Source organism: Leucoraja erinacea, chromosome 29, assembly GCF_028641065.1.
Source record: "Leucoraja erinacea ecotype New England chromosome 29, Leri_hhj_1, whole genome shotgun sequence".
Lineage (NCBI taxonomy): Eukaryota > Metazoa > Chordata > Chondrichthyes > Rajiformes > Rajidae > Leucoraja > Leucoraja erinaceus.
Window position 1 is genome coordinate 410,061 of NC_073405.1, and position 16,928 is coordinate 426,988.

The 16,928-nt window shown below is 45.3% G+C and overlaps 1 protein-coding gene across 3 annotated transcripts in view; it reads right to left on the reverse strand.

Annotated features, from left to right (window-relative positions):
* Nucleotides 1–16,928, reverse strand: part of LOC129710954 (semaphorin-6B-like) — a 334,781-nt gene that overhangs the window by 106,549 nt on the left and 211,304 nt on the right. For all 3 annotated transcript variants that reach the window (XM_055658270.1, XM_055658271.1, XM_055658272.1), the window contains 2 exons: nucleotides 13,652–13,714; nucleotides 5,763–5,864 (listed from right to left, as the gene is read on the reverse strand). In XM_055658270.1, the coding sequence (XP_055514245.1) occupies nucleotides 5,763–5,864; nucleotides 13,652–13,714 (165 nt within the window). The remainder of the gene's footprint in view (nucleotides 1–5,762; nucleotides 5,865–13,651; nucleotides 13,715–16,928) is intronic.

Genomic DNA, 16,928 nt, shown 5'->3' on the forward strand with positions numbered 1-16,928 from the left:
AAAAAATGTTCTGAACGCCGTTCCCTTGACCATTCTGCTGTATTGAAAATGTGGTCAACCGGGATGTCCATTCGTTCAGCCGCTGATACCAATGCTGCCCTAGTGGAATGGGATTAAATGTATTATTATCTATTCCGGCAGCTTTCGGTACCTGTTTGAGCCACCTTGGAGTGGTTTGGCTCGTACCCCGTCTTGGGTTACTGTGGTTGACCCATAGGCTTTCCTCTCCCTCTAAGATTGTGGGTTGTGTCTATATATAGTAGTAGATGGGTCACCACACTCAACCTGGACTCTGGTGGGTAGGCCCGGAATCCCACCAGTGAATTGGGCGTTCCTGGTCCATATAGCCATATAACGACTACAGCACGGAAAACACAGGCGATCTCGACCCTACTAGTTCGTGCCGAACTCATAATCTCGCCTAGTCCCATATACCTGCGAGTTAGATTTTACCAGACCTAAATATGAACGTGATGCGTCTGGGGTAATCACCATGTTATCCAGTCTGGTTTATGGAGTGACCGGACTCTGTGAGCGTGTACGAGAGCCATAAGCATGAGCGTTTTTTTTAAAAACATAGATTAAGCAAGCTGAGGGATCTGGCTGGTGCCATCTCTGAGACATGTCAATGTCACACCAATATCCCATACATGGGTATATACCTGGGTGTTTGGGGCTTATATTATAGTTGCCCTTCATAAGTTTACCTTCAGTGGATGGGATCCCATGCTCTGCTGACATGCTGTTTTAGATAAGCAGATAAGGCGCTCCATGCTGTATTTACGGCACTGTAACTCACCTTTTAGTCATGGTGTAGATGTTCCAGGAACTCCAATACGTCAGTGGTTGAATAGTTCGTTGTCCCTGCGTCGTGGCAGTATTTTACCCATGTTAGCTTTTAGTGACTGTTCGCAGGGATGCCGACATGGTGGTAATGGTTCCTTTGGATAATCCCAGTCCCTGGTAAGGTCTATTCAAACCCTGCACCCAGGAGTTTGATGTTTCCCTGGCATGGGTGGCTTGTGCCTGATACTGGGTTGAGTCAGCAACCATGGTCCACTAGGGAAATCCATAGGTGACTCGCCCACCGTGTCGTGATGAACTGGGAACCATGGCTGTGTAGGCCGGTCGGGCACGTTCAATATCTCGGAGACAGATCCCATCTGTATTGCGAAGTGCCCGTCTGATGAGGCAGAAGGGAGGAAGGCAAAGCAGAAATTCCCCCTTCCAGCGTATAGGCATCTATCGCTGCTCCCTCTAATCTGGTTCCTAAGTCACATACATGGGTTACTGGTGATTCCGTCTTGTGCAACCAAATTGATATCTGGCTTTCAAACTGCTTAATAAATTTAGCAGATATTTTGGGTTTGACATCTATTCAATGTAATCATAAATTTTACCCCGTGACATGGTGTCTCCCACTGTGTTCTAGCTTCCTAGGACATAGGGAGCTGATAGTTAAAATGTCTTTTGACACACCATTGCCAGATTTGTTTGACCAATTTGTTGCACAATAATGATTATTATGCTCCCCATATGGTTGATATAAGCCACCACCATAGTATTATCAATCCGTAACCACATATGTACGTGCTGCATTTGAAATGCATATGCTTTTTAGCCCAATAGGCGATCACCAACCCCAAGTAGTTGATGCCCGGTATGTGTAGTAACGATGTTTGTGACTTGGTCCATCTGTTACCTGTGCTGGATATGGAGTTTAGTTGCTCCCCAGCCTAAAGTACTGGCATCGGTTTTTAATAACCAGGTTGGGATTGGTGATGATAATAGGGCTGAAAACTATGCCAAATATATGTCTGCCCACCACCTTAATTGTGATATAGCTTCAGTGGGTACATTCATGATCTGATTATAGTGACCCAAGTACCTTGGCAAAGTAACAGTCATATGGACGGAATTATTATTGAAGCCCAGATAATCCTTGGTAGTTAACGCTTCAATTCTGGTTTATCTGGGCGTGGGATAAACCTCAGCTTTAGGGAGCTGTTTCGTAGCTAGAACTGCTGCCACAGCTAATTCCTTTGTTTCCCCTAATATGAGGATATCATCCAATATATGCCATGATTATGCTTGTTTTCTTAATATTTTCATGGCCATTTATAATAGTTTAGGGCTGAGGTTAGACCATAGGGAATGCTATATGCTCCCATGGTTGCCCTAACCGGGATATCCATTATCCAGGTAAAATTTTTTAGGTATCTATAATGATCCTAGTGTATGGGTATAAGATAGTTAGCATCTTCCATATCAATGCTCCCCATAGGTATCCTAGGGAGATCAGATGTCTGGCAGTGACAAGAACCCATCTCCATCTTAAAGTGTATATACTCAACAGATTTATTTAGTGATATTAGATCAATGATGATGCTACATTCACCATCTTTTGTAGTTTTGGTGAATATATTCGATACAAATTCCAATGGCTCATGTTTACTCCCATGATCCGTTTAGTAATGAGCCTTTCTAGTTCAGCTTGACCTTCTCACTTCTCTTTTCTTAGAGGGAGAAAATGCCCTTTGGGCGCATTGCTGAACTGGCGGTAATATGCCCAATTTGAATTTGTTTTTATCCTCTAAGACTGTTGAGTATATTTTAGTTATTTGTGACAGCATCCCATGCTTTATCCACAAGTGTAAATGCCCCCCCACGCAGTTAGTAGAACACCCTTGTTTAGTGTAAACGGGAGGAACCAGACTACCTACCTCCATGTTTGTTGTTTTTTCATGAAGGCGTAGTTTGCTGGTATGCTGGTGCTGTCGGTGGGGCGGCGCATCTTCCCACGGCTCCGCTCTGGGCCCCGTCTAAAAAGAACTTTGGGGGTAAAGTGAAGCGGTCGCCAGGCTTTCACCAGTCCTTGTTTGATTCACTGGTGGATGCCGAGGGGTGCTGCCAGCTGGGTGTTGGATGCGATGTCCTGCTCGTTCCATGGCCTGCCTTCATGAGGCGCACAGGTTTATCTGCCTCTCTTCCCGCAGCAGCGGTTTGCATAGCCCCATATATTTGGGGTTGCGGGCAGGTCTATATGCACCATTGTTCAGTCGAGTATCCCAAATTTGGGAACATCTTAGGCGTCAGCACCCTGGTAGTGCAATGGGATAGTCTCATCCTGGGAGAGTATAATCCGTGGAAAAGGCGAGCAAAGGCGGTAACATCTTGACCCTTCTGTAGAATTCGCTGCTTGTCTGCGAGTCTGCTGACCCAGCTGCCTGCGGATTTGCCTCTGGAAAGGCCTGCTCCTGCAGGACTTTTGTTGGGAAGATGGTCGCGTGGAGGAGCCATGTAGTGGCCCACGACACCCAGTAGCTCTTCCTGATCCTGCTCCCCTGGCATACTGCTGTTCTCGTCCGCCTGCCCAGCGTTTAAGCCAGCCCAGCCCTGGCCTCCTTAGCTAGCCTCAAAAGAGGGAGCAAAAGGGTGTGCTAAATTGGAGGAGGCATAGCTCAAACTCCGCTGTTGCATCAATCCCTTGACAAGGGAGATGGCTAGTGCAATAGCACTGGGGTAGGAGTCAGCTCCCTTGGCATTCAGCCAGTGCCCCTTTTCTCCTGGAGGTGAACTCCATGACCTCCTCTGGCTTGGGGAGACAGACATACTTATTTTTGCCTTCTCCAACCTGTTCCAGTTTTGGAGGAAGTTGGCTCCTGTAGAACCTGTAAATTGGGAAGATTTTTCTCTTACCTGCATGTAGAGGCTGCCTGCCGTTTTCCAGGCGGCGTTGTGGCGGTTCCCGGGCGGTGATACTCCTAGTCAGGAGTCTGCAGGGCTGCCGGTCGGGTTTTTAAATTCCCCGCCGGTCCGCTGCTGTTACCAAACAGCTGTTCAGCGGACCGGTATAGCGCAGCTCCTTGCAGCGGTCCGCAGCGTTTGCGGTCCGGGTAGCGCTTTTTCCCCGTCCACTGTCGGCTCCACGCTGGAGTCGAAACGGGGGCCGCTCACCATGCCTCTCTACTTTGCTCCCCCTGGAGCAAAAACCACAAGGCCCGATTAAGGTAAGTACTTACCTCTCGTTCCTTGGATGCAGGAGCTAGCCCGACTCCCGCTGGCCGCGTTGCACAGCTGTGCGATAATGCCGCATGCGCAGTACCTGCTGGGTTCTTCACGGAATCACTCACGTGACGCCGAAGTAAAATTGAAGCAGAGGTATTCATGCCATGGACCTTGCTGAGCTCCCACTGTAAGCAGTAGATCATCGTGTGACCATGTACCCTGAGGCGGTTACCAATGGTGTGGTGAGTAAACATGATGTGTTTACTCACCACACAGTGAGTATCTTAAGGATAAGGGGGAAATCCTTTAAAACCGAGATGAGAAGAACTTTTTTCACACAGAGAGTGGTGAATCTCTGGAACTCTCTGCCACAGAGGGTAGTTGAGGCCAGTTCATTGGCTATATTTAAGAGGGAGTTAGATGTGGCCCTTGTGGCCAAGGGGATCAGGGGGTATGGAGAGAAGGCAGGTACGGGATACTGAGTTGGATGATCAGCCATGATCATATTGAATGGCGGTGCAGGCTCGAAGGGCCGAATGGCCTACTCCTGCACCTATTGTCTATGTTTCTATGTTTCTAAACATTACACCAGTCTACAAGTTGACCTACAATCAGCATGGCCCAACAGCTCATGCATATCACACAATGCAGAATTAATCAAACACACGTCAGCCACGAGAGAGAGAGAGAGAGACACGAGAGAGTGCAGGGACACACACACACACACACACACACACACACACACACACCTCGTTACATCGACACTGTCAAGAGTTTGCACGTTCTCCGTGTGACTTGGTCATTGAGGTACAGTAAAAACATTTCAACTTGGACAGGTACACACCAAGGAAATGGTTCGAGGGATGTGGATCAAATGCGAGCAAATGGGATTAACTTAGATGGGGCTTTTGCCGACATTGGTGAGTTGAGATGGAGGGCCTGTGTCCATGTTGTTTGAATCTACGAATCTATGAATCTGCGACTATTCACGTTGTGAGCTGAGGTTTGCAAACTAAGAGTTGGATCAACAAGACATTTCCATGTGGCACCAACATATGTAATCCGATTAGGTATCAGTTTAAATAATGACAGGAACCAGGTGGGTCAGGAATGCAGCACACAACTTGCCCCTCATATCCTTTAACTGATGGAGGCTTTCATTGTGCATTCAGACCTCTCTTGAAACACATCCAGCTATGTCACGTGTGCATGAATCACATTGGGCATTGATGAAAAACTGGATTAGATCCTAGAAATCTTATCTAAACCAAATCTCTAAGGTGCTAGATTTGATATTCTTTGTTTTGCTGGTTGTCCTCTAGAACCACGCATTCAGCTCAGCGAGTTTGGTTAGGATTAAATCTCTAGGATGTACTGTCTTCAATCTGCCCTGTCTATCCAGCTCACACATTTATAGATCTCCAGCTTCTCCTCATCCTCAATAACCACTCAATAACCTCCGTCCTCTCCCAATAACCACTACACCCCAATCTGGGCAACAACTGGCGAATCTCCTCCCAGTCTCCGGATTAGGGGCATAGTTAACCCTAACCCTAATTCAAGCAACTGGGTGAGTTTCTGCACATTCTTGCACTTTGTTTAATACCACGGCTCTCACAACATTGTCATATTTTAATCTTTTGATTCATGACTTTAATCCTCAAATTTACGGAAAGTTTTATGTGCAAGTTGGTTTCAACATGTTTCCACGTGCCAGCACATGCACAATATTAGAGTGGACAACAGCAACTTACAGTGTAGTTGGCGCACACAGGATTGTACGCATTTGTCCCGCAGATGAAAAGCATGCTGTCGTTCCTCTTCAGAAGGACTTTAATAAAGTTCCGACATTCTGCCTGAAAATAGAGAGAGAGAGAAACAGATGAGAACTGTGTAGGGTTGGAGCAGTGTGGAGTTTGTAGGGTTGAGGACCAGTGATTGAGGAAGGGGGTAAGGTTGGGGCTATAAAGATTGGACATGATCATGGCATGTATGGGCCAGGACCTGTGGTCCTACATTAGTCGGTTGAGTTGCAGTTTGAGGGCAGTGGCACGGAACCATCGGGATCTAAGTCCCACCAGAATCCTGGAAGGATTAGAAGAGGAACGGGACATTTGGAAAAGTCTGGCTGAGTTTTTGAAATGACGTGAAATGTTCCGGAAACAGTAATTGTGGTGAGTTGCTCTGGGAAAGATCAATTTTCAATCACATCTCACTGAGAAGGAGCAGCATTAAGCAATATAGTTCCAGGCTGCATTACTGTGCAAGGTTTAGTCATTGGCAATAATGATTACTCCACCTGTCAGCACACAACAAGAATCAATAGAAAAGGAAGTCTCCTCAAATAGGAAGAGACATTGGACTGTTACAGTCAACTCCAAGGCTACTCAGCCACAAGTTGATTTAGCTGTTTGCCTTTGACAAACCAAAGCCATAGAAGGTAATATTGGTGACTGTGATGTAGTTGAAGTCTGGTAGATGACCATGGCAGATGCAAACAAGGACATAAACAACCTGCTTCCATAGATCAAAGACTTCTAGATCACATTCTTCTAGATGTTCTAAAGTGCCGCATATAAAATGAATGGCTTAGCGACACATTCACTCTTATACAGGAAGACATGACTCTACTTTCTCCAAACCCAGGCCAATTGCCTGCAACATTAAAGGCTTCTATTGTAGCGGCATGTAAGCGATGTTACAGAACATTAAAGATCAATTATTAGAGTCCAAGCATGACGCTGCTGGATGGTCAGCAGATATTGTGCGTTCCCAATCCAGTGGATGTACAGTCGATAAGTCTTGTGTCCTAGTCACGAGACGGGAACAAAAATGTAGTTTTGGCTCCTCGCTGTAGGATTATAAATGCTTTGTTCTGGAGCTTTTATCCAAGCAGAGTAATGAGGAACATTGGATAAACAGGAGAGGTGATTCTGTCCTTAATGTTTGCTCCAGGAGCCAAATGTAACAGAACAACCATACTAATCTCTGAGCTATTGCTAACTTCAGAGACACTGAATACAACATAATGTGCCCATGCATCATGTGATTTCATTGGACATTCCCTGTAGTTTCAAAACAAACAGATAAAAGGGAAGACAATGATTTGTAGATACATTTTAACTGGGTGGAAGTAACGCCCTGAGATGCAGTTTACATGGAAAATTCATAGAAAGATAGAAAATAGGTGCAGGAGTAGGCCATTCAACCCTTCGAGCCAGCACCGCCATTCAATATGATCATGGCTGATCATCCACAATCAGTACCCCGATCCTGCTTTTTCCCCATATCCCTTGATTCCATTAGCGCTAAGAGCTACATCTAACTCTCTCGTGAAAACATCCAGTGAATTGGCCTCCACTGCCTTCTGTGGCAGAGAATTCCACAGATTCACATCTCTCTGGGTGAAAAGGTTTTTCCTCATCTCAGTCCAAAATGGACGACCCCTTATTCTCAAACTATGACCCCTGGTTCTGGGTTCCCTCAACATCGGGAACATTTTTCCTGCATCTACCCTGTCCAATCCCTTAAGGATTTTATATTTTTCTATAAGATCCTCTCTCATCTTTCTAAATTCCAGTGAATACAAGCCCAGTCGACCCATTCTTTCAAAGTACCTCATCATAAAATTCAACTGCGTTCTCAGTTTAACTGTTTGTACATATTAGGGTGGCATCATCTTGAGAGGATTGCTATTAAAGTTCGCAAGCTGCCGACTGCCTCCCACATTATGTTTTATTCAGGTTTCCAGGGAGTAGCAGAATGATGAGCAAAGCGATTGATACTGTGATGGGTTTTATGTGATCTGTGGACATGTATACAGAGACAAATGAAGGGGGTCAGACATGGACCAAAGAGCAATGAAAGATGTTCACACAGCAGGGTGAAAATGAAATCAGTGTGTTACAGTGCTTCAATCATTTGAACTGGTTCAGTAACACTCCCTCATGCCACAGCCAGACATAAAAACGAGTAGTAGCTCTACTCAATAACTAAAAATCTGTAGCCTCCTTTTGCTCTGGCATTTTATTTCATTCACATGTTTAATCGATAATGTTTTATTATTAATGTTTAATGTTTTATGTGTCATTCCTAACTGTCACTGCATCTGTCACTTTTCCCTTGCGAGCGGAGCACCAAGGCAAATTCCTTGTATGTGAATATTTGGCCAATATACGTATTCATTCATATCCGGTTAGCCCTGCTGTTCTTCTGGGCTGCTAACTGCTCCATGTATCCCATTAGTCTATGTAACAAAGCAGTCAGGTGTGAAACAGGGAGAATTGGGCTGCTATTGTCAGCAAGTTACTTCCTGGTACAGATAGTCATGTTTGTAGATCTGTGGATGGAAATGTGTATGAACATTTCATTCACAGGGGAGTGAAGATTGAGGAGAGGACGTCTTTAATTTGATGAAGGCCTTCGTGGTTACAGTTTAGTTTATTGTCACGTGTACCGAGGTACAGTGAAAAGCTTTTGTTGCGTGCTAACCAGTCAGCGGAAAGACAATACATGATTACAATCGAGCCGTCCAGTGTACAGGGATAAGGGAATAACGTTTAGTGCAAAGTAAAGCCAGCAAAGTCTGGTCAAAGATAGTCTGAGGTAGTTCAGGACTGCTCTCTGGTTGTGGTAGGATGGTTCAGTTGTCAGATAACAGCTGGGAAGAAACTGTACATAGATACAAAAAGCTGGAGTAACTCAGCGGGACAGGCAGCATCTCGGGAGAGAAGGAATGGGTGATGTTTCTGGTCGAGACCATTCTTCAGACAACCTGAATCAGGAGGTGTGCGTTTTCACACTTCTGTACCTTTTGCCTGATGGGAGAGGGGAGAAGAGGGAGTGGCCCAGTGGGTCATTCTCTGGTTTAAACCAGAATCTGCAGTTCCTTCTGTATATTTCATCTCCTCGACTGGTCCTTGATGATGCTGCTGGCCTTGCTGAGGCAGCGTGAGGTATAAATGGAATCAATGGATGGGAGGTTGGTTTGTGTGACGGCCTGATTGGTTTGTGTGCTGATGCTGATAAAATACAACGAATACAAAGAAACGTGGATGTGTGAAATCTTCTGGGAAACCACAAATGCTGGAAACACTGTATACTGTGGACTGTACACTGTACACACTGGATTATACACTGTACACACTGGACTATACACTGTGGACTGTACACTATACACTGTACACACTGTATACTGTACACTGTACACTATACACTGTACACTATACACTATACACTGTACACTATACACTGTACACTGTACACTATACACTGTACACTGTACACTATACACTGTACACTATACACAGTACACTGTACACTATACACTATACACTGTACACTATACACTGTATACTATACACTGTACACACTGTGGTCTATGCACTGTCGTTCACGAGCAGCATCTGCCCAATCCCATGGCCATTCAAGTTGGATGCAGAAGATCCTTCATTGCAGGAAATGCCTGGGTCTTTATCCTGGTCAATATTTCATGCTGTTATCGTCACAGAACAGATTTCATTATTATTCATCCCTCTACACTTGTGTGAAGCTGATTGCTTTGTTTAAACTACATGACCATTAATTATGTAAAATCTCATTAAGACATTTCAACGTGAAATATATTAGATAAATGCAAGTATTATTATGGTTCACTGTTTTCAGGATTGATATGCCCTGTGGTTAAAGACCTCCCCAGGGTGAACACGAGGGACATTCCACGCTGACCCCCAAACACCCTGAACTGTGCTGAGTCAGCTAATCTCATGAACGGTACCTGGAGCTCTGGGCTCAGACAAGACCAGTCAAGCAGCCTAGCTTTTAGTTCCTGACTGAACTGAATCCAATAATATCCAATGACCTTGCTGGGATTTACAATGAAAAAGGCCACAGCAATTATGTTATAATGGTGCCATAATCTGAATATTATTCAGGTCCACACACACAATCATGGAATGGTTACAGCACAGAAGGGAGGAATTCGGCCCATCGTGCCTGTGCTGTCTCACCACCAGATCAACCCACCAAGACTCTCTCTGTAGCCCTGCACATCTACCTCCACCATTTATTCACCATTACTCCTTGAATCCACCATTGCTGCCCTCACCCTATTGTTAGCCAGTGCATCGCACATCCCAACCACACAATGCCACAGCCTTTACCCTGTGTCACTCAATAGTTTCCCCTCTTAGACAATAGACAATAGGTGCAGGAGTAGGCCATTTGGCCCTTCGAGCCAGCACCGCCATTCACTGTGCTCATGGCTGATCATCCCCAATCAGTTCCCCGTTCCTGCCTTCTCCCCATATCCCGACTCTACCATCTTTAGGAGCTCTATCTAACTCTCTCTTGAACACATCCAGAGAATTGGCCTCCACTGCCTTCTGATGCAGAGAATTCCACAGATTCACAACTCTCTGGGTGAAAACATTTTTCCTCGTCTCCGTTCCAAATGGCCTGCCCCTTTGTCATAAACCATGGCCCCTGGTTCTGGACTCCCCCATCATCGGGAATATGTTTCCTGCCTCTAGCGTTGTAGATCACGGATAGTCTCTGCAGGAATCTGGTCACCATTCGCGTCAAGTCTAGCCGGTGCATAGTGACATCTCCTGGCACGATGAGCAGCTTCCGTGCCTGCCAAATTAAGAAGCATTGACGCTGAATAGCAGGATCAGCCGTAGGGTGTGCAGCATCAATGTAGATTGAAAGTTTCTCTTCAAACACATCAATCTGTGAGATCTGCATCAAACACCAAGATCTCTGGTTTTCTGAGAGCAGAAGCCATTGCAACACAGTTGAAAAATAATAATAAAATGAAAGAAATAGAATCAATCAAGGAGTAAGTCCGTCCACTCTGACACCATGTTGTGTTTCGGCTGTTATATATAACTGGAGCCTTTCACCATGGTAAAGGTCCAAAGCCTTTATTAACTGCAAAGCAAATATGACTTCACACTTGCATGCCTCTCTAAATCTAAGGGAACCAGGCAAGGATGGTCACTGTAAATCTAATGGGCATAACTACAAACAATGACTCATAACATGAGTGACAATGATCTACAAGTGTGTCCAATCCCTTAATCCCTTGGTTTTCATATGTTCATAAGTGATAGGAGTAAAATTAGGCCATTTGGCCCATCAAGTCTACTCCACCATTCAATCTTCCCCTCCTAACCCCCTTCTCCTGCCCTCTCTCTATAACCCGTGGCACATGTACTAATCGGTTTTATACCTGTGGCCTCTGGTCATCAACTCCTCCACTACTTTGTCCGTCAACATTTAGCTTCAACTAACCTGGACCAGACTGACCTTTTGAAACTGACCTTCCCTTCATCATTATTTAGACAGTGCATCCCTGCGTAATGGTCATTTGGACAAAGTAAATTCACCCCTCCGTAATTCACGTCAATACCAAAGATTGGGTAAATGGAATAAAAACTGAATTTCTGTGAGATGAAAATAAACATGAAAGAATCATAAAATGTTGTTGATTTCTATCAAGGGTTTAGAATACAAAAACTCCCAGCTGGACAATTCTCCAGCAACAGACTCGTCCGTAATGCGAGAGTGGACAGAGGTTTGAAAATATTATTTCTTTATAGCGATGCTATGTATTCTGAAGTTATGGTCCCCATATTCTACACGTCCCCTGCTGTACCTGGTGGATTAGTCCCACCTCACTCTCCAGAACTAACATGTCCCCAAACCGTACCTATTCCTTCTCTCCACTGATGCTGCCTGTCTCGCTGAGTTACTCCAGCATTTTGTGTCTATTTTCGGTGTAAAGCAACATCTGCAGTTCCTTCCTCCACACTAACATGCCCTGCCTCACTATAGGCTCATGGTAATGAATGACAAGGCTGTTTTAATCATAGTCCTGGGAATGAATCCTGAGACAGAACATCTTCTGTTTCACATATCATTTCTAACATTCGGAAATGTTTAATTTTAAATCTTTAAATTCCTGAAGGGATATTCTGCCCTCAGTCTCTCACGGCCCAGCTCACCAAGTGATGTAAAGATAATTGCATGTTGCAGACAGTGCTCGACTCACTGTGTGAACAGACAAATACCAACGTTGAAACGCATCAAACCTGCACAATGTCCTCTCTATAAGAAGCCAATTATCTGCTATTTCCAGTTCTATTTTCATTTCCATTAATAACTACCAGGTCGTAATTGTGTACTTTTCACCTCAGGAGCAGAGGGTCGAGGTTTGCTCCTGTTTTAGTGCCTGCAGGTCAACGGAACAACAGGAATCTAAACTCCTTCCAAGAACCATCTCCTCGGTCACTCACAAACAGCCAAACTATAATATCTGTAACATTCACACCCATTCCTTCTCTCCAGATGCTGCCTGTCCCACCGAGTTACTCCAGCACTTTATGTCTATATTCGGTTTGCATCTGCAGTTCCTTCCTACACATCGTTCTATATATTTTTTTGATAGAATCGAAAGAATAGTGAATCTGTGCCATCCACAAACTGAGTGATGATATTGGTCCCGTTCCCACAATCTTTCCCTGAAATTTCCATTCAATCGAAGGTCCTGAGAGAAGGTGTTCTCCTGCCATCACGACAGTAATATCCAGACTCTGCACAGAAATGCTTTTCCACACGCTCCCTTGACATGTTTTCCCGGTATTTGAACAATCTGGGAATGGGGACATTTCCTTCCGTTTATCCTATTGAATCCATTCCTCAACCAGATGTCCTCTCCTTAAGGTGCGTTCCCAACATAATATACAAGCAGCACTACATCTTATTCCAACGAGGAGATGGGCATCCACAAGAAGGTCCACCACCAAGACATTAGTGCTGATCATTCATGGGAGAATGTTAATATGGTCTACCAATGGGATGTTGATCTGGGTCAGTTGTAAGGCCGTATTGGTGGGAGACGGAATACAAAGCTGTTAGCGGTCACCTTGACCGTCACCTTGTCGTGGTGGAGAAGCTCGTGTGGACCTGAGATCCTGAGAGCGATGTTCTCTGGAGCGATGCTCCTGGTAGGGCCACCCATGGCGGTAAGGTCGAGGGGGAGGTCTCTGACAAAGAGCGATCCAACCAAGACCTCAACGGTGGAACTTGCGGAGGACGATGGCTGACCTTAGTGGAGCTAACGTCACAACGGCTGGGAAGGCGGATGAAGGCTGCAGCAGAAAAGGGTCTCCGGTCATCTTGGACTCCACGCCACTGGATCCTGACCCAGACCGTGGGGTGGCTGTTTGTGCACCAGTCTCCCCACGTTAAACAAAGTCACGCACAGGCGTCCTCCAACACTGGAGACACCCATGGTCAGCCATGACCGAATGGGGCCTTAGAAGAAGTGGTCAGACGTGTGGTGCTCTGATGTAGTCCAGCACATCAACTTGACATGCAGGCTCACTCTACCGGCACCATCAGTGTACCGTCATAGGAACATAGAAGAATATGTCATAGAATTAGAAGATTGAATTTCCCTGAGTCTCCTGATGCCTCTGTTTGATCAGTGAACTAGAAATAATTAATTGCAAAACCAATTACACGGACAGCTAATAAATCATGTTTGACAAAACAATTCAAAGTTAATAAAAATGGATAATTCTGGCCTTCAGACTTAGTTGTTGAACCTAAAATAACGACAATTACGTTTCAAATGTACCTCGTTCTTGCCTTTCATTCTGCAGACATCAATGTCATGTTGATTCGATCTCCATGCCAGTTTCTGTGGAGAAAACAAGACCATGAGTCAGAGAAGTTAGAAAGGCACGGCATGGATGGGGGAAAATACCAGTTATTAATGCAAATGTCCATACGCCTGTAGAAAACTAAAATGTTTCAAAGAATTCTCGGAATGTAAAGGAGATGTGTGGGGCAGATTTGTTACATAGAGGGCGGTGAGTGGCTGGAATGCCACTCCGGGTGGTTAGTAATACAGTGCGGAAACAGGTCGTTCAGCCCACCAAGTGTGTGCCGGCCAGATATCGCCCCGTACACTAGTTCTATCACACACACCAGGGACAGTTTACAGAAGCCAATTCATCTATAAACCCGCACTTTGGTCTTTGGAATGTGGGAGGAAACCGGAACACCCGGAGAAATCCTATTACACAAATTGTGTAAAGAGCTGGCAGCTCGGTGACTGGACACTCCTACACAGTGTAGGCACACACACGCACACGGACACGCACACGGTGTAGACACACACACACACACACGGACACGCACACACACACACACGGACACGCACACACACACACACGATGTAGACACACACACACACACACACGATGTAGACACACACACACACACACGATGTAACACACACACACACACGGCCACACGCACACGGACACGCACACGGACACGCACACCGTGTAGACACACGCACACGGACACGGTGTAGACACACGGATACAGAAACGCACACGGACACGGTGTAGACACATGCACACACACACACACACACACACAGTGTAGACACACACACGGACACACACACACACACACAGTGTACACACACACACACACACACACACACACACAGTGTACACACACACACACACACACACACACACACAGTGTAGGCACACGCACGTGGCAGATGGCGAGTACATGATTTGAGCTGCTCGTAAATCTTTTATGGAGGAAACAGAATTGACGGATCTAATGGGGTTTTTGATTTATTGTGATGTACTGGTGTAGTTTTACATATTGGCAGAGGATTGAAAACAGCAAGAACTAATCCATCCCAAATTAAGTATCGCATAGGTGAGAGAACTGTGTTAAAACTGAAGTACTTCCTCATCTACTCCTGAAGTCTCAAGAACCCGAGGGGAAACTATCACTAAATGTTTATAACATCCGGCCAGATAAATGATTTCAGCGAGCATCTCATTTATTTTACATTTGAATTTAACAAGTGTAAAACAGGCAGCCCTTAGGTTTCAGCTTATGTCTAACTCTAGGGTCACCTGTTGCCAGGGTTCATCCTCCACCTTTGTGCTCAAAGACTACAAGCAACTCATTTCAACTGTGCTTTAGTGCCACATGTACCTTGGTACAGACAGTGGTGGCTCGAAGGGCCGAATGGCCTACTCTTGCACCTATTGTCTATTGACATTCTGTGCAGCTCAGTAATAATCTTACTACCCATAGGCATGATCAAAGTTCAGTACGAGTGTGTATAGTAGTAGATTACACTCAGGTGGAATACAGGAATCACCACCTTCCTGATGCCATCGGGTATCATTCAAGTTCAAATTGTTAAGAATGCAAGATAGACACAAAATGCTGGAGTAACTCAGCAGGACAGGCAGCATCTCTGTGGAGAAGGAATGGGTGACATTTCGGGTGAAACCCTTCTTCAGACTTGTCGACCAACATGTCCCAGCTACACTAGTCCCACCTGCCTGCACTTGGTCCATATCCCTCCAAACCTGTCTTATACATGTACCTGTCTAACTGTTTATTAAATGTTGGGATAGTCCCAGCCTCAACTCCCTCCTCTGGCAACTCGTTCCACACACCCACCACCCTGTCCGTGGAAAAGTTACCCCTCAGATTCCTATTAAATCTTTTCCTCTTCACCTTAAACCTATGTCCTCTGGTCCTCGATTCACCTACACTGGGCCTTTTATTTAAATTCACTTTCAAGGAACCATGCACGTGTACTCCAAGATCCCTCTGCTCAATATCACTCCCAGAGCCCTGTCATTCACTGTGTAGGTCCTGCCCTTGTTATACTACCCATAATGGAACAGCTCATACTTCTCAGTCCCATGTTGTATTCAGAGTCCAGTAAAGTATTTCTGTTATTGGAAATCTTGCCTTGTGTATGCCCTTTAGTATCACCAACCAACCAAACCCTTTAAACCTCAACCCCACCTCTGATCAGATGTTCCCTTATGACTATGACTTCAGCAGTTTCTGGCAAAAGATTTCACTTGGCAATTTACTTGCAAGATTAAATTTAAAAGATTTACAATCAGTAATGTTTTATTGGGAGTGACCTGATTATTAATCCATAAATAACATTGTGGTGCAGAGTAGTAGCATTACTACATACCAGAGCTGCTCTCTCCCTCCCTCTCTCTCTCTCTCCTGCAGCAATCCAACATTTACACCAATCTAGTCACTAATGATGCATAGAGATCAATTGACAATCATATTTAATTGTAACTCATTCACACGGGAAGTGTTTGATTGTAAACTGAGTGCAGGGTTGCTCAAGGCTGGTGGTTTAACCATGGAGGAAACACAGAAATATAGAAACATAAACAACAGGTGCAGCAGTAGGCCATTCGGCCCTTCGAGCCAGCACCGCCATTCCATATGATCATGGCTGATCATCCAAAATCAGTACTTAAATCCAACTCTTAGAAAGGGAGATAGCAATTGCCAAGAGTACAGCAGCATAGTTTCCATTTCTTGTTGCTAATTCTCTGTCAACGCTGGAGAAGTGACCTTGACTGTGCCAGGATCAATAACCCAGTTGATCATCACCCTCTAGTAAGTAATCTAAGTGGCTGTTCTTCAATATGTATTGATAGATTCTTACTCAGTAGCAGTGAACACACCACAGCCTCATGTACTGTGCCTCTGAAATTGACTGCATTGAATTCCAATGAATTTCGGGGTAAGGAAGTGTCGAGAGGTTCTCCAAGAGGCGTCACTGATCAATCCGCCCTTTACCCAAAAGCAACAGTGAAGCAACCTACCAACCCTCACGGTCCCTCAGATCCACATCAGCCGGTCTCCTCTCCATCCACAAGTCTAACCTCCGCAGTCTTGGGGACAGAGCCTTCTCCAGGGCAGCTCCCAGGCTCTGGAACTCCCTCCCCCAACTGATCAGCAATTCCATTTCCCTCACCATCTTCCAGTCACGCCTCAAACCCCATCTCTTCACCTCTGCCTATCCTTAGCCCCACGTCCCCCTC